The sequence below is a fragment of the Chionomys nivalis genome, chromosome 22 (genome assembly GCF_950005125.1).
Source record: "Chionomys nivalis chromosome 22, mChiNiv1.1, whole genome shotgun sequence".
NCBI classification, from domain to species: domain Eukaryota; kingdom Metazoa; phylum Chordata; class Mammalia; order Rodentia; family Cricetidae; genus Chionomys; species Chionomys nivalis.
In genome coordinates this window covers 40,902,306-40,928,851 of record NC_080107.1, presented here as the reverse complement: position 1 = coordinate 40,928,851, position 26,546 = coordinate 40,902,306, and the positions used below count along the sequence as shown (strand labels likewise).

At 54.0% G+C, this 26,546-nt stretch overlaps 1 protein-coding gene across 1 annotated transcript in view; it reads left to right on the top strand.

Annotated features, from left to right (window-relative positions):
• Nucleotides 1-26,030, top strand: part of Ccdc187 (coiled-coil domain containing 187) — a 53,070-nt gene extending 27,040 nt beyond the window's left edge. The window contains 21 exon segments of the mRNA XM_057754618.1: nt 836-972; nt 975-1,391; nt 1,647-1,818; nt 4,982-5,094; nt 9,970-10,055; nt 10,362-10,475; nt 10,954-11,108; nt 11,230-11,303; nt 12,761-12,866; nt 13,412-13,540; nt 14,534-14,621; nt 15,226-15,372; nt 16,111-16,241; nt 18,379-18,521; nt 20,194-20,282; nt 20,503-20,572; nt 22,495-22,607; nt 22,964-23,058; nt 23,514-23,590; nt 24,040-25,608; nt 25,921-26,030. Of these exon segments, the coding sequence (XP_057610601.1) occupies nt 836-972; nt 975-1,391; nt 1,647-1,818; nt 4,982-5,094; nt 9,970-10,055; nt 10,362-10,475; nt 10,954-11,108; nt 11,230-11,303; nt 12,761-12,866; nt 13,412-13,540; nt 14,534-14,621; nt 15,226-15,372; nt 16,111-16,241; nt 18,379-18,521; nt 20,194-20,282; nt 20,503-20,572; nt 22,495-22,607; nt 22,964-23,058; nt 23,514-23,590; nt 24,040-25,608; nt 25,921-26,030 (4,135 nt within the window).
• Nucleotides 26,031-26,546: the final 516 nt, after the last annotated feature.

Here is a 26,546-nt window from a genome sequence, read left to right as displayed (position 1 = left end):
TTTTTTTATTTTTTTTTTTGGTTTTTCGAGACAGGGTTTCTCTGTGGTTTTGGAGCCTGTCCTGGAACTAGCTCTTGTAGACCAGGCTGGTCTCGAACTCACAGAGATCCTCCTGCCTCTGCCTCCCAAGTGCTGGGATTAAAGGCGTGCGCCACCACAGCCCGGCTCTCCTCGCATTTTATATTCTTCTCTAAGGTTGGGATTAAAAGCGTGCCTGATTTCTATGGCTAACTAGTGTGGCTACTGAGAGTAAAAATGTGTGTCACCACATCCTGGTCTGTAAGGCTGTCCAGTGGGGCTATTTTACTCTTGATCTTCAGGCAAGCTTTATTTATTAAAATACAAATGAAATATCACTACACCGTTGTGTGGATGAGCCTCGTTTGCCAAACCATCATCTGCTCATGGACCTCGTTTGTTTGTTTGTTTGTTGTTTAGCATTGTCTGTTGGGAGCATTGCTGCTGGGAGCGTGGTGTGCAGACATCTGTTCACACCCTGGCTTCTGGTACTTTTACCCAGAAAGAGAATTACCGGCAGTTGTATTAATTTGGTGTTTGGTATGTAAAGACTCACCAGACTATTTCCCAGGGACAGTGGAGTCTGACATTGCTGCCAGCATGTGTCTCCATACCTCACCCACACTTGGTCCCCATTCTACTGAGCCACGTGTGATCTGATATGTGGTGTCCTAGCCTTGACCTCTGGTCTGTGGTGAACCCTGACTCTCTCACAGATGGCCTCATTGTCTCTCCTTGCTGCACAGTGTGTTTTGCACATACGGTTCTACGCCGTGTTGCTGGGGATGAGGGTCCAACCACTCTTCTCTCTCTGCAGCTTCTGTCTGTGTTTGAACAAACCATGGAACCGTGCTGAGACCCAGAACACTGGATGCCCCCGGGAAGGCGTAAGTGGTGCCCCTCTGCTACTGTCTACTGATTCCTCCCCTGACCCCATAAAGCTCCAGGACCTGCCCGGGGTGGGCTGTGTGTCTACCTGGACCCCCAGGACACTGAGCATCTGGGCCCATCGGGCCTCCCGCACTTCCAGTACAAGCAGGCCCGGCTGCAGGCACTGGAGACCATGGCCGATGTCCTCAAGCAGCGTATCGACATCTTAACCACCAAGTTACACAAGTCGACATCGCCGGACACAGCTGGTGACCTGGCCTCCGACATGCCGCCCTTGGGCCCCAGCACAGCACCTACCACCCCCACTCTCACGCCTCCCTCTTACCTCAGAAGTTTAGTGTCTGACGGGAGCAGAGAAACTCCCCAGGACTGGGTGGACACGCAGGGCAAGCCCCTTCTCCCAAGCACCTACTTCCAGGACAGCCCCAGCTGGAAGCCTCTGAGCTCAAACCTGGGGACTCACATTGAGAGCCAGCCCCAAGGTGGGACTGGGCAGTGGGCATCATGCCTATTGGCTGATCCTTGGGCTGGGAGCGACGGGGCCCCATTCCATTTCCTGTCTGGGGATCAGGATGGGAGCTGCTCAGACGATGAGTAGTGATGAGAGCTGATGCTCCCTGAGTCACATATAGCAAGACCATGTCGGGGGAGGGCGGAGGTTCTTCCCAAAGCCTGCTGCCTATCTGCCCCACCTTTCCAAGGGGCAAGAAGGCCAGCAAGGCCTCAATGCTCTGCAGGTCCTGTATCCAGCACCCCTGCCTCAGTGTCTCAGGTTCAACCTTGCCTTGCCGGCTCATCAAGTCGTGGCGCCCTTTCCAAAGGTGCCATAGAGGAGAGACATCGGGAGCTGGAGAAGAAGCTGCAGAGAGAGATGGCTACTCTCCAGGCCCTCAGTGCCTGCATGAGAAGGTGAGAGCCCACCCTTCACGTCCCCTGTGGAGGGTCCTCGTGTTAGCCTAAGGCCCAGAGCACAGAGTCTGGGTGCATCGGGCCGGTGGAGAGGGACACGGGTTGTACTGATTCTGACACTGGCCCACCTCACACATCTGGTTGACCACTGGCCTGAGCCACTCTGGTCAGGGAGACATACTCACCGACAGACACTCCTTTGTGCCGGCCCGTAGTTAATGGGAGATGCATTTGTCCTAACTTCCTCTTCGATTGCTAGCAGGGTGACCGAGTCTGAGGATGCTGACACAGGGTTCGCCAGCCTGTCTGGGTTCACTGTCCCGGGAGTTCTTAGGACTTTTCCCTGTACCTTCTTCTGGCTGTGTCCCCATCCCTGGCCCCAGCCTTTTCTTAGTGCGGTCCACACAGGAGCTTAAGATGTCCCTTCTGTAGTCTTCATGGCCCTCACACCCATCTCACCCTGTTTCCGTCCCATTCCTGGAAAGGCCTGTCCTGCCCCACCACACTCAGCCCTCAGTGGCCCCACTGAATCCAAGGTTAGAGAGGACCCAGGAGGGTTTTTTCCCTGTAGGAATCAGCAATTGCCCAACAGAAAGCTAATGGCTTCCTCTATGTGCAGCTGTGGTTTCTGTCCTCTCCAGAACTTGGAAGTATGTTTGGTCACTCTCTAGAAAACATCCTCTCCCTCCAGTATTTCCCAGCACCTGCCTACTGTCCTTCCGCCTGGGCCTTACCCAGGGCCTCCTCCAGCCTTAGAAGCTCTGTGATCCCCAACACCCACCCACCCCGCCTCCTTCTTGGGACTCTTTGTGCCATGTGCTACCCACCAAAGGGACAACCTATGTCCTTCTCACTTTGCCGTCCCAAGACGGCAGCACCCTCAACAGGTAACTCCAGCCTCTCCGCGGAGCTGTGGCCAAAGCAGGGGTGCACAGTCTGGGGGAGACCCGGAGGCCCTGTGTCTGTGCTTGATGGAGTTCACCAGAATATCCTGTGACCTCGTCTTGGTTCCCGGGCACTGGGGCTACGTTACACTGCTAACTACAGCCTGAGCTGCCTTCCACTCGGCAGCTGGCCCCTCTCGTGCAAGCGGAGGCTCTCATGCCAGGGGTGAGAGCGGAAGCCACATTCTCAGAGCAGGGAGAACGGACTGTGAAGGAGGCTGTGGTTAAGGCAGCTGCTGCTGGGAAGCTTCTCCACTTCTGACCCAACGCTGGGGAGGGTGTTTATGTCAAATCTCGCTCAGCTGTGTGTTTACCTTGATCAAGTGCATGCTTTCCTCCCCAGGTGAGGTTGCCGAGTGCAGCCACCTACGTGATCTCCCCAACCCCCATCCCTGCGCTTCCTGGAGCTGGAACACATCCTTCCAGGCACCACCTCGCTAGGAAACCCACCCCTCCTCTAAGGAACCTCTTGATAGATCTGGTATTTCCTGGATGGTAGAGCCCGTGTCATCATTGATGCGTAATGGCCATTAGGGGGCAGCATTGTACTGAGGGTTTCCTCAGCTAATGTGACAACCCCATAGACTGTTCCAGAAATTGGAAAGATTTAATTTCAGTATATCAGGTTCTTACAGGCTAGGTGACCCCAATATCCCAGACCCAGGCCCAGATGGTCCTGGTGCCGACATTCCTGGTACAAAGCCACAGGGGTTGTGGCTTCCCCTCTAGGGGTATCCCACTTGTGAAAGTCTCTGGGCCACTTTATCTTCTCCATAGTTCACCCTAAGAGTCACCAATAGAGTTTCTTAAATGCTAAAATATAGCTCTCCTGGGGCACATACTGTCTGTGGGCTGAGGCTGGACATACCTGTGCCGTCTTCCACTGTGCTCCTGCCCCAGATGAACACACCTGTGTTGGTCACAGAGTTCTACCGGACCAGCACAAAGAGCCCAATAGCCAGGAGAGACCAGAAGAGACAGAAATCATACTCAAGTTCTGTTTCCCAGAAAGGTGGGGCCCGGGAGAGCAGGGAGGTCACTTGCTGGTCGCAGCCAGGTGGCCCTGCCGGGTTTCTTTTGAGGATCAAAGTCAGCCTTCCTGCGTTCCAGGCTGTGTTTCCCCTTCTGTTGCCCTCAGCTGCACGATCAGGCTGAGTCTGCAGAGGTGGGACCCTCTCCCCCACCCCACAGGCACTTGGTGATGGGTGAGGGCCCAGTCTGTCACCATCGTCGCACGGTTAAGGACACCAGGGGTCTAGCCAGCTCTCCATGGGACTTGGTCCCTCTTATCTTCACACTTAATTCTATCCAATTGTTCCTGGTTTCTGGAAATTCTTTCCATGTCTGTGTTCCCATAGTGCCTTGCAGCCTTAACGTATATCCATATATTCAGAAAGACCTTTACTCCAGGCGGGGTTTGGGTATGGTCATGCCATACCATAGCCTTGCACAGCACCTAACCCGAAGAAGGCCAGAGACAGAGGCCTGTGGGCCTCAGGGGCTGCTGGACACAGGTATGGGTGACATGTTTGGTGATTCAGGTGGAGTCCAGGTCACTATGTGCTAGGGACAGATGGTGCCTCGGGGAGAGTGAGCTGAGGCTGTGTTCACGGCCCACACCAGCCAATTTACATACTCATCCTCTGTGTTCCAGAGCCTTCTAATCCCTGCATCTGCTGCAGGTCCACCTGGACCAGACAGCTTGCCGCCCACTGTGGCCGCTTTGACCTTTCCCATCTGAGGAGGGCAGCTGCCTGAGACCATGCAGAGGAAAGAATTAGGGTCCTTAGTCATGGCTGTACCTCTCCCCGATGGCCCAACTCTACATCACAGGCACAGCCATAGGGCAGAGCCACAACAGTAGCCGTGCGGTGTCTCCTCATTCCACACAGCCTTGTGGGTGTGTCCTTAGCAGCCAACAGGGATGAACAGGAGAGCTACATTGGCACACTAGGCTGTGTGACCTCACCTGCAGAGCTGGTAGTGATGGAGCTAACACTGCACACTGGATAGGCTGCTACACACACACACACACACACATTGTGACCATACTTGACTGATGGACCAGACCTTAAGCCCTGAGGTCTGGCTCTAGACACACTGCCTGGGTCCTAGAGCTGCTGGCGGCCATAGGAGCCCAGATTCCTGCTGAGTTGGGGTACTTGCGCTCATCCTCTTCCCACATCCTGATCCTGACTTTACTCATCATTGTCTTCTAGCTCACTTGGGTTACCAGCTGCACCAGCCCCCACCTGTGGCTCCCTTTGGCAGGAGGAGAAACTGGAAACCAAAAAGGCAGGCTTGGTAACACCCTGGACCACCCAGAGCTGCGGTAAGGGTGAGCCTGAAGACAGGCCCTGGGCTGGCTGGTCGGGTGGCCAGGGGGGCCTCCCATGGGCCTCTTCAACTGCCTAGCTTGAGCTTGATCTCGCAGGGTAGAGACCTTGTTTTATGTGGACGGCAGCCACATGTCCATATTAAAGTGTTTTGAGGCTCTCCAGCCCCCACTGCCGACTCTGCTCCTGCTGCGCCTGTCATGACGTATGTCATCGCTGGTCTCCAGAACAGTCACACTCCTGCAGCCCGAGAGTGCCACCCTTCTTTCCTTCCTTATGACTGTCACCCAGGTTATTCCTTTTGCTTGGTACTTAAGTGTCCTTGTTCCTAGATTTCAACTGAAGGAACTCGGGACTGAAGAGCTGGCACCTGGAAGGGGTATGAGGCATTCTCTTGCTGACCACAGTAGCCACAGAATCCTGGGGGAGCCTAACTGCCCTCAGGGTGCATCCGGGTAGCAATCTATAGGCTGCAGGGGGAGTCTTCCTGCACAGAACGGTCAGGAGATGGGTGCCAGGTTTGAACAAGCCTGAGACTCTGTTCACTCTTTTGTTACTATCTGCTTATTTTCTGCAGAAAACAGGTTTTGAATATGGTAGTAAGATATCCCGTAAGCCCAGCCCTTAGGAGACCGAGGTAAGAGGATCACAAATGTAAGGCCAGCCTGGGTAAGACAGAGTTCCAGGCCAGCCTGGGATGCACAGTGAGACCTAACGACCAAACAAGTAACAACAGGGCAAACACACACACAATAGGTAAACAGTGCTGGAGATACAGCTCAAGCATAAAGTGCTTGCCTAGCATGTACGATGCCATGGGTCCAGTTCCCAGTACTGCACAATGAAACCAAAGCAAACAAAAGTGATCACACCTGTCTTAGAGAAACATTAAATGTGACCCTTAGCTCTGCCCAGACTCCTCAACAGAGTAACCCTAGGGGATTGTAGGATAGGCATCAGGCCTGAGAAAGGCCCAGGCTTACCCTCCAAGGTAGAGCGGCAGCAGGGTGGGTGAGGAGTATCTCATATTGGGTTCAGAGCTATGGACATAGCTGGTAGGTGTGAGTCAACTCATATGTATGAGCTGAGTGTGTGTGTTTGTGTGTGTGTGTAGGGGCTACCAGCTCTACACAATGTGAGGACCAGCAGGTGGAGTCTTCTGGCCTCTGGACCCAGGGGACTCACTCTCTTAGGGTAGGATATCTGGGGGCCTTCATGCAAGAGCTGGCAATCCTCCTAGGCTCCAGGGCTACAGTAAAACCTCAGGGGTCCACAGACTTATCGCTCCTGCCACACTGACTGAGCATGACCTCACCCCTGACACTGATCAGGGCTCAAGTCTCTATCCCAGCAAAATCTACATTTTGGGGGCACCCGGAGATGGCAGGTGAGACTTCTGGGTCAGGAGAGGCAGGAAGGGTTGTGGAGATCCTTAGCCAGAGAAGGCCCTGGTTGATTTTTTTTTTTAAGTTACACGCCTCATCGCTGTGACAGGATGCCTGACTGGAATTAAACCCAAGGGAAAAAAGTTATCAAAGGTAGAGACTGTCATAGTGGAGAGCCAAGTGGCAGGCGCTCAGAGCAGCTGGTCACATAGCGTCAGCAGTTAGGACGCAGAGATGGCGGGTGCTTGGTCCAGAGATAACTGGTAGAGATGTGAGGACCCACAGTCAAGGTGGATCTCTCACCTCAGTTAGCCCACTCTGGATAGACCCCACAGATTTGCTGAGACTTGTCTCCTCAATGACTCCAGAGCCTGCCCAGTTGACGGTGTTCCTTGGATCTCCAGCCTGTTTCTGGGCGGCTGCTCTAACAAGCTGGACTTTTGATGAACAGAGATGTGTGGGCTCACGGTTCAGAAGGTGGGGAGTTAAGAGCACTGCTGTGGGCTCCTGCTACCCTATCACAGCAGAAGGCCACAGAGCTAAACCCTCCCATTGGTACTCGTTTCTTTCCGTTTGAGACGAGGTAGCCTTTATTTAACCCACTGTGTAGCCATGGGTGACCTTAAACTTCTGATTCTGTTGCCTCTGTTTCCCAAGAGATGGGATAACAGATATGTGCAACCAGACCTTGTTTATGGGGTACTGCAGATGGAACCCAAGGCAAACACCTAAAGCTCTACCCTCACACGCCAGCCCTCCCCTTTATAATCAGTCCATTCCTGATTTTAGTGTAAGGCTTCACCACTTTATAGATAAGGCTTCATCAGTTATTCTGTTACCATGGCTACTAAATGTTTACATAAATTTGAGAAAAATCATTTAAATCAGAAGAAAACCCTATCTTTCAACAGAAACTGTAGTCCAGAGAGTCAGTGAGATTTCCAGAATACCCTGGGCGCTGCCCACCCGGGGCTGGGTTTATACGCTCTCCTCCTCCAGACTGACTGGGCAGGGTCTGCTTTTGTGCGGGAGTCAAGAGCAATTCCTGATCACAGCAAGGTGGCCCTCTCCTTACTGGGGTGCGTGGGGGGGGGGGGCTACTGTATCCCTCAGCCTCATTTTGCCGTTCCCTGAGCAGAAGTGCTGGCCGTTCACAGGGACGGCAACGAGAGTCCCAGCCTTTAGAATATACAAGCAGCGTTGTCCGGTGGAGCTTTCTGAACTTCAACACCCGGACATCCCTGCTCGGTGGGATGTCTGTTGATGGGGGATATTGTGGTAGCTATCAGACATGTGGCTGTCAAGACCTGGAACTGTGAAGAGGTGGGACAGAAAATGTTACGTTTTATGGAGAGAGATAGACAGAGAGAGAGAGAGGGGGAGGGAGGGAGAGAGAGAGAGAGAGAGAGAGAGAGGAGAGAGAGAGAGAGGAGAGAGAGAGAACATGCTCACATGCATATGTAGAGGCCAGAAGCCAACCTGGGGTAATAATTCCTCAGACACTCCCAGCTTGGTTTTTAAGACAGAGTATCTCGCTGGCTGGGACTCGCCACACAGGCTAGCCTGACTGTCTGGTGAGCCCAGGCTCTGCTCTCGCTCATCTCTGAAACATTGGGATTACATGTGCAGGCCACCACACCCAGGTTTTTTTTTTCTTTATTTCTTCCTCTGATACACAGGTTTTGAAATCTAACTTGGAGCCCCATTTTCCTCCCCTAAATGTACCAAAATAAACGCTATCTGTGCCTTTCGCTGCTTCTCTGGGGCAAAGCTCTACCCTCAGGCTCAGCGACTCCGCGGGGGGGGGGGGGGGCAGAGAAACCAGAGTCTAAGCACTTACTGTCATTGTCCTTCCTGCCATCAACCGGCTGCCGTGGGTGCTGGGCACTCATGAGGTCATCTTACTGGGTCCCACAGTACTGGCTTTAGGAGGTGCTGAATTCTGGAGGCTCTTCCCTAACTGTCTTTTGAGGGGAGTTAGGGATTAAGGCACATGGTGATCTCAGCTGGGGGCTGACCTAGTTTTCTTCTGGGTCACAGGTCAGTGCTCAGGGACATGCAGACTGTGGCCTGTGGGGTGCTGGTATGGCCCAAGAAGACTAGGAGATATGCCCTCAGATGCATGGCTTAGAGGCTTTAGGCTTCAGTCTTATTATTTTTTTTTTTTTTTTTTTTTTTGGTTTTTTTCAAGACAGGGTTTCTCTATAACTTTGGAGCCTGTCCTGGAATAGACCAGGCTGGCCTCGAACTCACAGAGATCTACCTGCCTCTGCCTCCCGAGTACTGGGATTAAAGCCCGACTGGGCTTCAGTCTTTAGGTCCGTGGAAGGGTGATGGAGTTGGGCACCTGCTCTGGCCTTAGAATCCTCAAGGGCCTTGACATAGTAGTGAAACCTCTTCTCTAAAGGAACTGGAACTCAGTCAACCCAAGAATTGTGCCAAATTACACAGGGGTCCTCCGAGAGTCCTCGAGTGCTTGTTGTATGTCTTATGGCTGCATCCTGCTACCACCTGATCTTTTCTGTCAGTGGTAATACCCAGGGACTTGTAGCTGCTGTTCTCAGCTTTTCTTCTGCTCCTTCTCTGTCCATGATGGCATGCAGTCTGCCAGGGAAGATGGTTCTCCTTGGGCAGAGGATTGAGAGTTTCTCTGTAGCCTTCCCTGTATCATGACTGGCCAGTGACTGAGGGCCATCGAGAGCCGTCAGGAAGGCCTTCTCATCCAGGCCAGAGGGTTCAAGTCAACCATCCTCTGAACCCTCCCCTAACAGCTAACTCTTAGCAGAAATGAGGCTGAGGATAAGGATAAGGTCAGGAGGGAACAGAGCCAACCCCTGAACTTAGCTCTTCCCCAGAGCTCCCCTGGTGGAACCCTCTACAGCAGTGTGTAGAGCCTTGGCCATGGGGGGGGGCGGGGAAGAAGCCTGCTCTGCTACCCTTGGAGACTTTGTAATCTAAGGGTGAACACCCCAGAATTCCAAGGAGCATCCTGGATTCACCTCTGTAGCACATACCCACCTGAGCACCACTGTCAACCACCGTGACCTTTGGGCCCTGTTAAGCTATTGTGGAATCCTTACATGAGTAAGCTGTACCCCCCCCCCAAGGCTGTTTGACCAGTGATCTAGGGTCCTCTAGAAAGTGCAGGACAGAGCGGAGACTGATATCTGGGTCTGCCTGGTGGCTCCTGTCACCTATGCTAACTCGATTCATGCTTCTGAAATGAATGGTGGAAAGAGGGAGGCACAGCCAGCTTGAGAGAGGGAATGCAGCCACGTGGCAGCCACGCCATCTTGAAGGGCTGCAGGGAAGGGGCCCTTCTTGAAGTGCTGGCTACCAGTGCAGCCCTTGCGTCGTGTGGGCTTTCCCTCCCGGCCTCTGGCCTGAGTTTCCTTGCAGGCCAAGAAGCTGTGAGTGCTGAGGCTCAACCAGGAGAGAGGCTCAGAGCGTACCTGCCACTCAGGTGCCCTCCTCCGTGGTCCGCAGGTCAACAGGAGCCCAAGGGGCCACATTCTGGAGGGCACCTGACCAGTTTCCAGCTGAAATCCTTGCACTTTCTCCAGTCACTGAAGGTATGTTCTGCCCCATGATGCTAGGCCAGTGACAGCTGTGTCCCCTTTAGGCATCTTCTGTTTGGAGATTAGCTGTGAGCAGCCTTTGCCTGAGGCTGAGTAGAAGGCTCCAAAACACAGAACTGAGGGTTTAGAAGCAGCCCCCACCCCTGGCGCTCAACCCAGATAGGGAAGTCCCAGGTAGAAAGAGTAGTCATTCGCTAAGAGAGGCAGGCCCTGCCCAGGCGTAGGATCTACCAAAGTGGTCCTCATAGTCTGTCGCCAGCAAGTCACAGGTGAACCGTGGGGTATGGGTTCTCATGACAGCTGGACCAGCAGAAGCAGGAGCAGGCGCTGGCCCTTCTGCGACAGCGGGCAGAGCAGGAGGTATGGGAGACGCAGATGGCACTAGATGAACTTGTCTTCAAACACCAGCTGAAGGTCAGTGGGATGCCCCTTCTGGGACTTTAACTGGTGTGCTACGCCTCCCAATGTCCCTTCTACCCCACCCCACCCAGGCTGAGGTCCTTCTAAAGTGGGCACCGTCGCATGGATACAGAGAGGCGCCACTAGTCTAGGAGAGAGTACAAAGCCACATGAATTGGGGCCTGTGGACTTGTTTGAAGGGATTGGAAGCTTTGGCCACTGACGTCCTGGGAACACCCACACTGGGGTGCCCATGGCTGGTTCCAGACCTGGGTCACAGATAGGGGTCTTTGCCTCCCACTCATCCCAGTCTGGGGTCTATTAGGCCCCGAGCAGCGAGGTCTCTGTTGGAGCTCAGAGTTCATGATCTGTGGTGTTTGTGATATACAAAGCCCAGTATGCCTCTCTTGCCTGATTCTGGGATCCAGCCTGGCCTGGCTGGCTGTGAAACCTCCTCTCTCACGCTCTGCAACATCAGACTCTTTCCTTGCAGCAGCGGATGGAGAAACCCCTCGTCCAGCAAAAGCCAGAAAAGGCTTTGAAGCTGGAACAGCAGCAGACATGTGGTGGCCTAGAGCCGAGCACACCGTCTCTCAACACAGTGACAACGAGCACACCATCTCTCAACACAGTGACGACCAGATCTAGGTGAGGCCAAGGCTGGGACCAGATGCCACCCCACAGGGTAGAGGAGGGCGAGGGCGGGGTTAAATTCAGGTTTCAGATGCTGGCAATGACAGTGACCTTTGGTGGTTTCCTGGTCCTTCAGATCACCACCCTTCCCACAAAGAGACAACAAGGAGTCCTTGAAGCATCCTGAGGAGGCAAGGGCAACTTCTGCAGGTGAGCGTCCTGTGTGATGTGTGCTGGCAGGTAAGGGGTAGAACCTTGTAAAAACCTCCCAGATGAGCTTTGGGCCTTGAGGAGCTAGGTATGCCATCCTACAGCTTCATCCCCAGCCTGACACGGCCACTTCCCTGGAAAGCTTGGCCCCTCTGCTCATTTCTGGTGGCCATAAAGTACATTTGTAGACTTTTTTTTTTAAAAAAAAGGTTTATTTATTTATTATGTGTACAACATTCCTTTCATGTATGCTCGCATGCCAGAAGAGGGCACCAGATCTCATCATAGATGGTTGTGAGCCACCATGTGGTTGCTGGGAATTGAACTCAGGACCTTTGGAAGAGCAGTCAGTGCTCTTAACCTCTGAGTCATCTCTCCAGCCCCATTTGTAGACTTTTGATGATCTCCACACTCAGGCTTTTGCTGGGATATGCCACACGCTCTGTTGGGTGGAACATTCTGTTACCAGTTGGTGACAGAATTGCTCAGACCCACCCCATGTTCGTGACTTTTTCTTCTTTGTTTCTACTGTTGTTGGCTGGGAGACACACTATGGAACCTTCAGAGTGTAAGGTTGTCTAGACCCCTGGGCAGTTCGATTAGTGCTATAGCACGTAAACATTTAGGATTCTGATGAACTCTTGATGAATTGACCCTTTTGATATGAAGACACTTCTGCAGTGTGCTTTGTCCTAGAGTCCACTTTGTATGTAAATTTAGTTGTGTTTTTTGTTGTTGTTGTTGTTTGTTTGTTTTGCGGGCAGGGGGATACTATGCTTGCATCTCACCTTGGGTCACCTAGTCTGGCCTGGAACTCACTGTTAGCCAAGATTACCTTAAATTTCCGACCCTCCTGCCTCTGCCTCCCAAGTGCTGGGGTTATAAATATGCATTATTATGCCAGGCTTGGTAGTGCACGCCTTTAATCCCAGCACTTACAAGGCAGAGGTAGGCGGATCTTTTTGAGTTTGAGTCCAGTCTGATCTATAAGAGCAGATGCCAGGACAGCCAGGGTTGTTGCACAGAGAAACCCTGTCTCAGCGGTGAAGGTGAGGGGCACCTGCTCTATGAAACTCACTATAGCAGGGTGGTAGGCAGGGGTCAGCAGCAAGGGAGCTGGGTAAGCAGGGAGTCTGGGCTCTGTGTGTCCCTGTACCAGCTTTAGTGCTCGACTCAGGACATCCCCTCTGGTCTCAGTGTCTCCTTCTGTGTGTGAGAGCAAGGGCTGTTATTCTGAGAACATTGTGTTTGGTCTGGTCCTGTGGGTTCCATTTCAGAGTTTCAGTTTAGGAAACAAGAGGCCACCAGTCCCTTCCAGCATTGCCTTGTGATCTGGTGGGAAGCTGTGTGTCAGAGGTTGTGTGTAGATGCATGAAGTATGTTCTTGCCTCGGACATACTTCATTTGGGAGGCCCTCCTTAGGAAAGGCCCTAAGCACGTGTTAATGGTTCCCTCAGGACCCCACCAAGGCCTGTTTTCTGGCTTGGAGTCGGTGCAGCAGGACCCAGCCCCCTCCCAGCTGGCTCTAACCAAGTTCTTCCCTTCAGACAGAACCACCTACAAGGTACAAAGAATGGGGCATGACTTTAAGGCTATATGTTACTGGTGGTGGGTAGAGGGTCCCCACTGGCCCTGATCTGAGGAGGGTCACCTCGTCATCCCAGTGTCCATCCTTGCAGCTGGTAGCTACCCCAACTCTCTTCCTCTCACCCTGGGTGATAGCTGAGGACCTGCATGACAACAGGGTGCTTTGGACAGGGCAGTGCACAGCCCAGCCTGCCTTGCTAAAACCCTGCAGAGCATCAACAAGTGTCCTGCCTAGCTTGGGATGGGCGTGAGTCCAGGATGATGAGGACCCTGCTTGCCCTCTGGGAGCTTACAGTCAGGAAGGGGTGCCTTGCCAGGAAGGGAGCATTGGGAGGGGGATAAGCTGGTGGGCATTTAGGGAGGACTTCTTGGAGTCTGTGGCATCTTTCTGAGACAGCTCCCAGCCCTCGAGAGGAACTAGAAGTGATAAGACTGGGTTGGTCTGTGTCTCTGCAGTGGGACATAGAGAGACCAGAGCCAGGAACAGAAAGGTCCAGAACCTTCCACCGCTTCACTATTGCGATGCTGGAGCAGAGTCTGAGAGACGAAGAGTTGCGTGCCCAGCACCAGGCTGCAGTTCTCCGACTGCGTGAGATGGCGCTGGAGGAAAAAGCCCGTGCGGAGCTGGCCTGCCTGGAGCATCAGATAGGGTGAGCTCTACGTGTGGTTCTGACCACCCCGTCCATGTGCCCACCCCTGTCCACGTGCCCACCCGTCCACGTGCCCACCCCTGTCCATGTGCCCACCCGTCCATGTGCCCACCCCTGTCCACGTGCCCACCCTGTCCACGTGCCCGCCCCGTCCACATGCCCGCCCGTCCAGTGCCCACCCGTCCACGTGCCCACCCCTGTCTACGTACCCACCCCTGTCCACGTGCCCACCCCGTCCACGTGCCCACCCACCCACACAGACACAGACACAGAAAGATGACTGTAGTGATCCAGGCAGGGATAGGCATTTGGAGAAATTTAGGGAAGATAGTAAGTGTCCCCAATATACTAAACGAGCAGCCATGGTCCCTGTCTCTGTAGTGTCTACAGTATTTCCAGAGTGTTCCAGAATGTTGCTGGGGGCTTAGGCTTCACATGCTGCTGCATGCCAGGAAGCCTCACGTCACCACATACGTGCCAGCACATGGGCATTGCAGGCCATCAGCATTCCCTTGGCCCGTCTCTAATTACAGACCTCACTGTGTAGCCAACGTTTTGCTATTATGACTACCAAGAAACGTTTTCCTTAGAGTGATTTCTTATACATAGGACTTTCATATATAAATGAAACAAACCCAGAATCCTCTGGCCTTGCTGAGGCTGGCCTCTGGGGGTTCCTCTATTCACAGCCCACCACCCCCCTGGGCATGACATGTCCTTAGTGTCTGTCAGTGGGGAACCCCTTGTCTGGATGTAGTGTGCAGGTAGGAAACTCCGTCACCTCAGGCCTTCACACCCTTGACCATGAGACAGTCATCAACATGGTGGGAGGGAAGATTGACAGCCCAGGTTGAGGCCCCTGGGGCTCCCAGACTCTGCTCTGTTGGGGGACATGTAGGTGTACCTGGCTGCTGGAGCTGTCTGGTCCTGCTTTGTGAATCTCCCAATCTGAAGAGACTCTCAAGACTGCCTGTGGCTTTTTCCCTTCCCTAGGTGTCTGGGGCTCAAGGGGCGCGAAGCGGCACGGGCCACTTTGTGGGAGAAGCAACAACTAGCCCTCAGCAGGCTTGAGAAGGAACGGGTAGGCACGGACAAGGAACGGTCACACAGAAGCAGGCCTGCAGCCCTCCCGGTGGGGGCACCAGAATGCCCCTGTGTCACAGAACGTCCTTGAGCTCTTGCGACCCTCCAGTAATGCTTACAACTGTATGGGGCCTGGAAGAGTCCACGGTCAGAGGACTGCAAATCTTAAGTGGGCACATGGCCCTACGTCCCTGAGTCTAAACCACTCTTAACCTCCTGCTAAATGTGGCCTGCGACAAGTCGCTTAGCCTCTGGGAGCTTCAAGTTCCCACTGTAGAGCAGTGTCTGTTTCCGAAGTCTTGGCGAGGCTTTTATAATAAAGGGGTGGTACAGAGGCAAGGCAGTAGCCAACACCTGGGGCGAGGGGAGGAGGGGGGAGGACAGAGAGAGGACTCCATATGGAAGTCATTGGTGCGTGATTACCCCAGCTTCATGAGTTCCCTCCTGCCCAGACCAAACCCAGAGGAGAGCAAAAGCTAAGAGGCTGAGCAGGGAGGGCCAGGCAAAAGGCCTGGGAGGGGAGAGGTGGGTCAGGCAGCATGAGAGGCAGTCCCCTCCCTGCCCCGCTGTCCTAACTGGAATTTTCTCCTCCGGAACTTCAGAGGGAAATCCAGTACCTGAAGAAGGTGTATGCATCCCTGCACCGTGACAGAAAGCAGCTCCTGCAGCACCAGCAGTCTATCCTCAATGTGCAGAGGTCCGTGGCTCACTTGCGGCAGGAGCTCCAGGCCCGGACCCAGCTGCTGCAGGTGGGCGCTCCCAGCCTCTTCGCCTGGTTCCTTCGTGTCCCACCTGCCACTCTTGGTGGAAAGGGTCTGGGACAGGATGATGGTACAGAGGGAGATGACCTGCCTGGGCCTCTGGGGGAGGAGCCAGGCTTCCAAGCTATGGCACTTATTACAGACCAGGGGGAGAAGAAAGGCCCTGCGGGAGGTGGAGAGCCTGGTGGGGGTGGTACCACTCAGATGGGCCAGCGGTAGCGATGGGGACCTCTGTGTCCCTAGCAGGTCTGGGGTGTGCTGGAGAGGCCAGCCACTCAGACAAAGCACCCACTGTGTCTGTGGAGCTAAGTCCCTGCTCCTCTCACCCGGATAAGAGCATGAGAGGGTATACAAATGAGGGCAAGGGACCCTTGGACACTCTGTGTTCCCCTAACTCTGTAAACAGGACGGTGACCTCACTTCTCTCTGAAGCACCTGCCACAGGCCAACCTTCAGGAGAGGGGGCTCTGACTACCTGACTCTAGAGTTCTCTATGCCTCTGGGCAACTGTGGGCAGAAAAGCAAGCTCTGTCTTCTGTCTGTACCTATCAGCAGGTGTCTAGGCCTGGTAAGGGAGGGCAGCTTGTCCCAGCTGGTGCCCACTCCATCTACAGTGCTAAGGGTGCCCTGCGGTGGCCGTTGCCATGGGCTCCACTTCCTGCTTCTCTGCAGAGGGCACCAGGTGAAGGTGGCCATCCCAGGCTTGCCCTGTGCTATTTTTCCTAGAGTTCCAGCTCCAGCGTCAAGGTTGCCTGGGAAGGGGTCTCTGACACAAATCAGAAAACAGAGGAACACAGACCTGGGAGCCCCCAAAGCCACAACCCCCAGGAACTCTCAGACAGCTTGAAAGTTTCAGAGTGAGTGGGGGAGGGTGGGAGTGAGGGAAGTTGGCCCTGGCACAGGCCATGACAAGCCTTTCGTGTATTTGTTTTCTGCTGCATGGTTCCATTTCACTCAGCTGCTCCCAGGAGGATGGGGGGTAGAAGGGCGTGGGAGGACCAGACCTGCCCTGAACTCCTCCAGGAGGATGGGGGGGGGTAGAAGGGCATGGGAGGACCAGACCTGCCCTGAACTCCTCCAGGAGGATGGGGGGAGAAGGGCATGGGAGGACCAGACCTGCCCTGAACTCCAGGACAGATCAAACTGCCGCCACAGTTACTGGCTCTGTGGTTGAGGGATATGAGCACATGACGCTCCCTAGAGCACTCTGTGGGGCGTAGGGTGACAGAGCACACAGACAGCCTGGCTTGGGGCAGCAGAAAGCATGTGTGTGACCACTCCAGTCTCTGGAACTATAGGAGTTGTTCTATGGCCAGCAGTAGCTGGACTTTCTTTGAGGCCTGGCCATTTTGCAGCAAAAGGGGGTGAGGTTCCTGCCTGCGTTCGGAGGAGGGACACAAAGAGTGTCCCTTGACCACAGATGGGTGAAAGGAGCAGCAGGCCTTTCCCCATAGGACCTTCCTGGCTTCCCCATGCCGAAAACTGTAGCAGCTTTTCTCAGACCACCAGCCCACAAAGCAGGACACAGAAACTCATTATTAATGAATGAATGCCAGGCCTTATCTTATGCTCGTCCCACTAGCTCTTAGAACTTAATTTACCTGCTTCTCTTCGTCTATGTTTTGCCTTGGGGCTTTTTACCTTTCATTCTGTATGTCCTGCTTTCACTGCTTCCTCCTGGCTGGCAGCTGCCTGGCTGGCCCCAGCGCTCGCGCGCGCTCTCTCTCTCTCTCTCTCTCTCTCTCTCTCTCTCTCTCTCTCTCTCTCTCTCTCTCTCTCTCTCTCTCTCTCTCTCTCTCCCTCTCCCCCTTTCTGTCCCCCAGCCCCTCCTATCTCTCCCTCCACTGCCTTGCTATTGGCAGCTCAGCTTTTTATTAGACCAATCAAGTAATCAAGTTCCTTAGGCCGACAAAGCAACACATCTTTGCGTGAACAAATGCAGCACAGATAAAAGCAGCAAATCTTTACAACGTTAAACAGACACAGTGTAAACAAATGTAACAGCCTGCACTGCACACAGTTAAAGTGCTAGTCCGCAGCAGGAAACACTCTGCTCCACCCAGCAGCACTGTTGGAGCGGAGTGATCTGAGGATGGTTCTCATCCTGGCAGTCCCCTCTTCCCCAGGCACCCACTGCCAGTCCTGGGAAGGCTATCACCCCCCCAGGCCCTAGCGATTAGTTCCTCCGCTTCCTCCCTCCACCTTGAGGGTGGGGTAGGGGATGGAATGAGCCCACCTCCATGAATCACCTCCCTCAGGCTGGCCTGCAGGAGAGAGGATCTTTTTTTTTTTTTGGTTTTTCGAGACAGGGTTTCTCTGTGGCTTTGGAGCCTGTCCTGGAACTAGCTCTTGTAGACCAGGCTGGTCTCGAACTCACAGAGATCCGCCTGCCTCTGCCTCCCGAGTGCTGGGATTAAAGGCGTGCGCCACCATCGCCCGGCTAGGAGAGAGGATCTTATAGAGCTTTCTCTGGTACCTCTCAACCGCCTTGGCAAGAACAGTCACTCTGGACCCTCCTCTCTGTGCCTGTCAGCAGAGTACAGACTGGGCCAGGATAGCATGCGTGTTCCAGGCCATGAACAGACCTACAGCACTTTATGTTGGCGAAACTGTCAGGACCCAGAAGCTGCCCCCAGGCAGAGCCCTCCCCTTTGAATCTCTAGAGTGTCCCCAGGGCCCTAAGAGGCAGGCTGACTGGTCCCGACATGATGGTGGGCCCAGGCAACAAGGAAAAGGACCAGAGGCTCCTAGGCCCCCATCCGTGCCCCATAGCAGCTGTTCCATCTGAGGCACAGGCCCTGCTTGGGAAGCTGCTGAGTGAAGAGGGACCAGGAGCCTGTCTTCTGCTTGCCCACTGGTCACAGTTGCCCCTGGATGTAGCTCAAGGTGGTTCTAGGGACAAGGACTTGCTGAGTCTTGTGGTCAGGGATGGGCACCCTGGCTGGAGCAGCTGGAGGTCCACTCACATCTAGTCTGTTGTATCTTGTCCTGAAGCCTTTCTCCAGAGCAGAAGGAAGTGGCACCTCCCCAGGAAACTTCAGCTGCAGATAAGCTCCCGCAGCCTCGGAGGCTGAAGTGGGCAGATGTCACACCTGGGATTGGAAGCCCATCTGTGGAGAGTGGACATGACATCCAAGGTAGTCCAGGGCAGTGGCAGTGACCAGCCAAGAACAGATAATCGCTCAATCTGTCGGCGCCAGCCTTCTGTGGGGGTAACATTAAGCTTGGGGCGAGACAGTCCTACGCACCAGGCCACCAGGCCAGTGTGTGACCTGGGATACCCAGGCCTCCCTGGGCACATCTGAGTTGCAGCAGAGTGCCCATTGGACCACCCCTCACCACACTCGGAGACACAGAACATGGGATGTCACGGGAAACTGCACAGACAGGCTCTCCCGCTGCAGAGGGTTCTTGGCAGGAGCAGCTGCTCAGAGCTAATGTGACCGGCCATCACTGCAGGCCTGGGGCTGTCAGAACACAAACCTGTCAGCAGCAAGGCCTGGCCATGTCCCCCTGCTGCCAGGCAAAGACTGAGGCTGAGCCATATCCCCCTGCTGCCAGGCAAGGACTGAGACTGAGCATGCCCTTCCCTGGCATAAAGGGAGTCCCCATCTTGCCGTGGCCTGGTAGATTTGCTCTCTGCCCCCCCCCACCCCAAGAAGAATCCAGGAAAATGAGGGTTCTGCCTCCAGCACTCTCTGCCTCCATCAGTCCACGGGCTGCTGGTGTGACCACTTGGCTTGTACCCCATTCTGCCTCCACCATGTTCCTCCCCTCCCTGACCTCAGTCTCTTCCTTATGAGATAAATGTCATATTCATTTTTGGAGGCTGCCACTCAGAGTTCTGCAAGCTGAACGACTCAAACAAATGTGTGTGCTCTCGCATTCTGGAGACCAGAAGGGGAAAATCTGTTCCCTTCAAAGGCTCCAGGACAAGGTCCTTCTAGCTCCTTTTGGCTCCAGATATTCCCCAGATCTAAGGTTGTCTCCAGACTCTGTCTCCCTGTGCCTGTCTCTTTTCTTCTGTGTCCATTTCCTCTCCTGTTTCTATTTATTTATTTATTATGTATGCAATATTCTGTCTGTGCGTATGCCTGCAGGCCAGAAGAGGGCACCAGACCCCATTACAGATGGTTGTAAGCCACCATGTGGTTGCTGGGAATTGAACTCAGGACCTTTGGAAGAGCAGGCAATGCTCTTAACCTCTGAGCCATCTCTCCAGCCCTCTCCTGTTTCTTTAAGAGTTACGACCTGCCGAACTCTAAGATGGGTTTGTCTAGAGATTCCTTTTTTTTTTTTTTTTTTTGGTTTTTCGAGACAGGGTTTCTCTGTGGCTTTGGTGCCCGTCCCGGAACTAGCTCTTGTAGACCAGGCTGGCCTCGAACTCCAGAGATCCGCCTGCCTCTGCCTCCCGAGTGCGCCACCACCGCCCGGCTAGAGATTCTTATTATATCTGCAAAGGCCCTCTTACAAATAAGCTCTCGTTCCCAGGTTTGCAGCTTATGAGTTGAGCACCCCAGAATACTTAAGCACACAGTTTGGGAGAGACAGGGTGGAGTAACCCACCCCCCAGACACTAGCATCTATGTCCAGTGATGCTGAAGAGGTTTGGGCACAGGGGCAGAGAATTAGACAACATAATGACCAGAATATGAGGCAGGTGTGAAGGGGAGGGTGTTGGGAACAGCAGCGGAAAGCAGTAGAGAGCCTCATCTAGCCTCCAAAGCAGCAAGCCATGTGGTGTATCTTAAGTCGGGGGTTCTACACAGGCTGATCAGCATGAGTGACCCCAGGAATTGTGTTTTTCAGGGCCTGGAAAACAGCCTTGTGTCTCTCCCCCTAGTCTGCTGCACTTGAGCTCCCTGGACTCCGAACATCAGAAACACTCAGCCTTTCCCGTATGCAACCCTCAGGAAGTCCCTCTCCCTAGCCCTGCTGGTTTGGGGCACCTCCCGTACCATTCTCCCAGTCTATAGCTTGATCTTGGTTGGGACTCCTGGGTGCCCGTGAGCTAGCGCCCGTGGTGCTGGTGGCCCTGATGGTCCTAGTCCTTGGAGTTCTGTTCCCAGGTGGCTCCTGGACTCTCGTCATGACTCTCCTTCTATCTTGTTGACACAGGTCATCGAGAAAGATGGTAACCCAGTCTCTCAGCTGAAGCCACAGGAGGCCAAGGAACTGCTTCTTCCAGGTAATGCCCCTGGAAACTGTCTGTGGGCCATCCCTGTGTGGATCTTTCCAGGAGCTTCCCCCACATCCAGTGGACCCTGTCCAAGTCTGGTGTCCGGCGGTCAAGCAGGGACAGGGAGGTCCCCAGGGAAAGTCGAAGAGGACGGATGCTCATGGCCCCTTCCCGAGACCACAGACTCTTTCCTGGCTAGAAGACTGGCCAACTCCATTGCCCGTGGGAGGTGACTCGGCTACTCCTCTGGGGACATTAAAGACAATACTTGGTCTGGCTATTTCAGCTGTAGCTTGGTTTATCTAGATGTTTCCAAGAGCTTAGAAACCAGCACTGCCAGAAGCATCTTCATTAGTGGACGCCAGTTGTATCGATATCAAATTCTTTACTTTCTGAACCGTGCACTTGGCCCTGAGGCCTCCCTGAGGGTAGAACTCCTGATCTTCAGGGGGTAGGAGAGTCGACTTCTCACTGGGGGGCGGGGTTGCCCTGGGGCTGACATTGAGAGACTGGCATGGCTTGGCTGGCTCTCTGTGAGTTGATTCCACCTCTGAGTTCCCCACCCCTGCATTGCAGCTCTAGGTTCAGAAGCTCCACCCCTCCACCCACTACTCAGCCTCGACCCTCAGAAGCCAAATCTCGTCAGACTCTGCGGCACCAAGGCACTCTTGTATCTGGGGCTGGAAAGAGTGAATTCCAAGTCAGTTAGGATAGAAAGAAGCAAGCCCTTCCCAGTGCCATAGGATTATCCAGGAGGGTGGGGACAGATGGGGTTTCCCAGCGGTCCACAGGTGACCAGGGTAAGCAGGGGACATACAGAGGACATTTCCATGGCCTTCCTGTCTGCTGAAGTCACACCTCTGTTGGCTGTTGTTCAGGGCTCTGCGGACATTTGTTAGGCCTGGTGCCCCTCGCCGTCCATGTCACTGGCTTCTGCCCTGTGGCCATGTGTAGGCTAGCTGTCGCATACTGAAGCCAACCAGTACCTACACCACACCCAGGGAGCAAGTTGTCTCTTGAGCTGAGCACACTCATTACCCACCCTGCAGGAGAGGAGACTGAGGACGGAAGCACCTGGGTGGTGAGCTTGTTAGTAATGGTCCAGGATACAGCTGTCTGACTGGTGCTAGCTGCTCGCTAGTCAGAAGATGGTTCCTGCAAGGTTCTTGGGAGCACCCCAGTATGGCCATTCGAGAATCCAGGGTCCTACCTGCAATGAGCCTGCCACCTCAGCCTCCATCCCAGGCTCTGGATGAGAGTTTAAGGCAACATAGCTCTCGTCCCATAGGCCAGTGGCCTTGGGCCTTCAGGATCCCAAAAGTCTACCAGGCAGGACTCAGATCTAGGAATATGGAGGTCTAACCTGACTCTGCTGTGCCCTGCTTTGTGCCCACTTGGCTGGTCTTTTAGATTGCTATGGAAGACCATGGCATGGCCAAGGCCTACCCTTGCCTGAGTGCCCATGCCCCTCACAGCACTAAAGGGCCTCAGCACAGTGCTGAGACAAGGAGAGGAACAGCCCTGGCAAAGGTTCCCAGCCATCTGTGGGAGGTTCCTAAAGGCGAGAAAGAGGGATACACAGTTCTTGTTTGTTTTCTGAGACAAGGGTCTCACTATATAAACCAGGTTGGCCTGGAACTCATAGAGATCAGCCTCCCTCTGCCTCCCACGTTCTTGTTTTAATGTGGGTGTCACTAACCGGATTTAAATTTAAAATGATTTTTCTATGTGCTTCACCTCCCCCTAGGACTTCATATCACTAACTAACAGGATAATTTGAGAAACACATGATCACATCTTTTAGGTACTCACACTAATCAAATGCCACAGTCCAGTCTTGCATCCATTTTGAATTTTCAGATAATTTTCCTGGGAGTCACCCCCCACCAAGATCTATACATGCCAGTATTCACAGTCTGTTTATCCCATAGGCGACCTACAGACCAAGCCCAGTGCAGCCTGGGTAGTTGAGAGGCAGCCTACGGACAGCCATGCTTGGAGCTTGCATGGACCGTGTGGAGAGTCCCTAAGTGAAGAAGCCAGAGTGAGTCAGGGTGTGGCCATGTGCTGTCTGCAGGCTCTTGGGGCATTGGCCTGCTGTGCGGCCTCTGGAGGCTGCCTTGTACACCACATGATGCTGTCATGGGATGAGGGCTCAGAGGACATTCCAGGTGCTCCGTACGGTTCTGCAAATTGCAGCTTCTATGGGTTTCACCTTGCACTCAACGCTTGAGCAGAAAGTCTTCCCAGGGTGGAAGGAGGCGTTTGATGATTGGGATCTTTGGGGCCCTCTTCAAGGACCCCTTTTGTCTCTGGAAGCACACACAGCCTTTGATCCCCAACAGAGAAGGTGGGGGAGGACCTAATGGGTATCGTACCTTTCCAATGTGTTTCTTGCAGGTGGCTGAAGAAAGAACAAGTCAAGGCCTGGATGTTTCCAGAAGCCCAAAGGGGGAATCCCAGGAAGAGGCACACTGGAAGTCAGAGCAGCAAAGGTGTGGAACGTGGGTAGGGTAAGGTAACTAAGCATGGAGAAAGACAGTCTTGGTCAGCTTTTGGGACCTCTTAGTGCCTAGACCCCACCCCCATCCCACCTGAACTGGGACCAGCTGTATACCACTGGCTCTGACTCCCTCTTGGTATCAAAGTTGTTGCCCAGTGAAGGCCCAAGACACAGCTGGGGGATGCAGGTGTCTGGAAGTGTTTCCATCTGTCACCTGATCAAGGTAGTCAGATGTCCCCCACCCCCTCACACACACACTCCCACTGCCCTCACCCTCCACCCCCTCCCAGGTAACCCTGTGTGGCAATGGTTGCTTCCAATGGTGGGTGATCGGCAGGGCTGTTCCTAAGAGTGTCATGGGGGTCACTGACTGTGAGCCCTGGGGCAAAGGCAACGGGAAGGCAAGACTCCTTCCCTAGCAGCCAGGACTTCACTGTGTGCTTGCAGGAGAGAAACCTGTCAGCAGGAGAACCCAGACATCCCCTCCACCCACCTGGAAGCTGACCAGGAGGCTGCTTCCCCAGGTGAGACTCTCATCCCTTTAGGACCCTCACCTCCACCCATGGGCTATTCAGAGACCAGTTCTTAGATCAAAGTGAGGCTTTTCCATACTGCCTGGGGTGGGATGGGGAACGCTGCTGACTACCCCCCCCCCGCCGCCGCCCCAGTATGAGTCTAAAGCTTCAAAACAAGCCAAACAGAGCCACCCACCAGATCTTGCAATAACTGAAGTGGTATAGACTGAATCCAGACACTCAGGGATCGGTACATGATGACCCACAAGTAGGAAAGGAGCTGGGACAATTACCTAGGGGTTATCAACCTGAGCACATTAGCACCGACTGTAACTTGTACCAGCGCCCTTGTCAGTGTCTTCTGTTGGACCATCTTTTCGGTTTGGGACTGCTTCCGGGATAGTCTACTATGAGGGGTGTGGGACCTGTGAGCCACTCCCTAATCCGGTTCATCTCAGCAGCTCCTGTGGCCAGCGAGGAGGAGGCACAGCCTGCCTGGCACCTAGACAGCCCTCTGTCCCAGCCTGCTGCCATCTTGGACACACGTTCTAAGTCTGCTTCTAGAAGCTGCTCAGGGTCTTCGGAAGCCCCTGCCTTATCCCTCACCCCCTCAGCAGGCTCAGCAAGTAGCCTTTCCTGTTCATCTCTTCAGGAGTTCCAGAAAGCCACGGCCACCCTCATCCATCTTTCTAACAGCTCCACATCCCTGTCTAGCTTGGAAGCTGAAGATACCCTGCAAGCAAACCCCAGCTGGTCTAGGGAGCTTTCTGCTCATGATTCCTGGGAGGAACCCGGCCTGCCTGCCTTCTGGGGCCACCAGGGACTTCCTCAGCTGGAGGAGGCTCCTGAGGATGTAGGTCCAGTGACCCTGCAGAAACTGGAAGGCAGGGGGACCAGACTCCTGAGTGGCTTCTCTGAGGAGGCAGCTATAGCAGGAGACTTAGAACCAGGGTACAACTTACTTCAGGCAGGCTGGCCATTGTCGTTCCCACGTGCCCCTTCTCCAAGACTGGGGTCCGAGTTGTCAGAGTCCTCCAGCCAAATTTGGGATGAGAACAATGAGGAGAACCTTGAAGAACCTAGCCCTGGTGTTGAGCCACCTTCAGGGAGCTCCTTGCCTGCACGTGGTTCCCTGGACATGGAAGACAATGAAGGGTCCTATGCCACTCATACCTCCCCGGGATCTGGGGAGGAACAAGAAGCTTCCAGAACCTGTAAAAGCCCGACTGGGACATTGAATACAGGGAAAACCATGCAGGTATCTCCTGTGGCCACCTTGACAGTGTTCCCACATCAGACCCCTTTTATTAATGACTCGACTCTGCCCTCCTTCTGTTTGCACATGTCCACCTCAGAAAAAACAGATCCCAGTAAAGAAAACATGACTCCTGAAGAACCACAGGATGTGGACACTGGTCCATCCATACAAAAGAAGCCCCTACAGGCCTTGCCTGATCCTAAGGCCACCATGACCCTGAAGGCTCCTTCTGAGGACAAAGCTCCCCTTGTCACAGAAGTAGCCTGTCCCTCATATGTAGAAAGCTTCCTGACTGAAATTCTGTCTCCTGTGGATGAGGAGCTATCTTATGGCAGTGGGGACCTTCCATCCTCCATCCACAGGGATGCTCAACTCCCTCCGCCTCCTCCAACTGCCCAAGCACAGAGTGACATAAATGAGCCCAACCCCAGCTCAGAAGACTTCCCTTCTCCGCCTGAGGAGGCCATGTTTCCAGGTGACTCACTGGACACCCTAGGAGAGGATATGTCCATTACTGCTGAGAATATGTCCTCCTTGTCTGAGGGGGCTCTGGAGGAAGCCCTTTTTCAGGGTCCCCAGAAGTCAGGGCACTCCCTGGGAGCATCTGAGCACAGCGGTAGCCTGGATGACTCAAGTTCAATACCTCCCTTGAGTAATTGGGTGGTCGGTGCCCCTGAGATGTCCCCAAGACTGTCAGCTCAGCCCCTGAGTTCATCCCCAATGGCTTGTGCGGCCAGAGAGAATCTTGCAGAGGCCTTAGGCAGTCAAGGTAGACCCTGGGAAGCAGTGCGGTGTTCTGAGGGTGCAGAGCACCAGCAAGGAGTAGAACACCTCTTAGACAGAAGGGCAGCCACATCTTCACCCTCCTTGTTTGGACCCTCTGAAAGCCTTCCCTCAGGCCCAGGGCCCTCGGTGGTCAGGGGCCAGGCTGAATCCCTTAAACACACTAGTGTGAAGATGGAAGGCCAAAACTGCTGGACAGAGAACCAGCCCATGCTCCAGGATTTGTTGGACAGACAGAAGCTCCGTAGGAGAGACTGGGCTTTTGGCCCTGCCTCTGGTGCCTGTGTTGATTTTCCAGGGACAGGAGATGCTGGGCCAGTGGATGTGGTGTCCACCCAGCTCAGCAGGAGGATCTTATGCGACTCTCTGGCTGCACTGTCAGGGCTGGCCCCTGGAGACAGCCCCTAGATGATAGGAACTCATAGACATCTGACATGCGACTGTGGGGTGTGTGTGTGTGTGTCTGTCTGTCTATCTGTCTATCCTTTTTATACAAGAACCTGACTTGAGGACCAGTTCTCCCCATTGTGAACTGTCATACAGAATGTTCACACTGCCTCTGGCTGGCAGGATGGTTATCTGAAGCAGTCTGTTGATCTCATGGGTGAGATTCTCTCATGCCCATTACAGGCTGGCTCTGTATTTCCCTGGGCAGAGTATCCACACTTTCTATCAGGCTCTTGAGGGGTCCTAACCTCAGAGATTGAGGCATATGTACATCAAAGGCTATGTGGGATGGTGTCCAATGGCTGGCCAAGGAAAGCCCAGGAGGTCAGAGGCTCCAGCTAGAACTAGGCAGTGTGGGAGTCAGTGAGGCCAAGGGGGAAAAGTAGTGTTGGAGGCCACGGGGAGGAGGGAGTGACCAGCGTGCATGGAGGGAACTGTTCAGGGCTTTGTCTCAGCCTGTGAATGCCCAATGTTCAC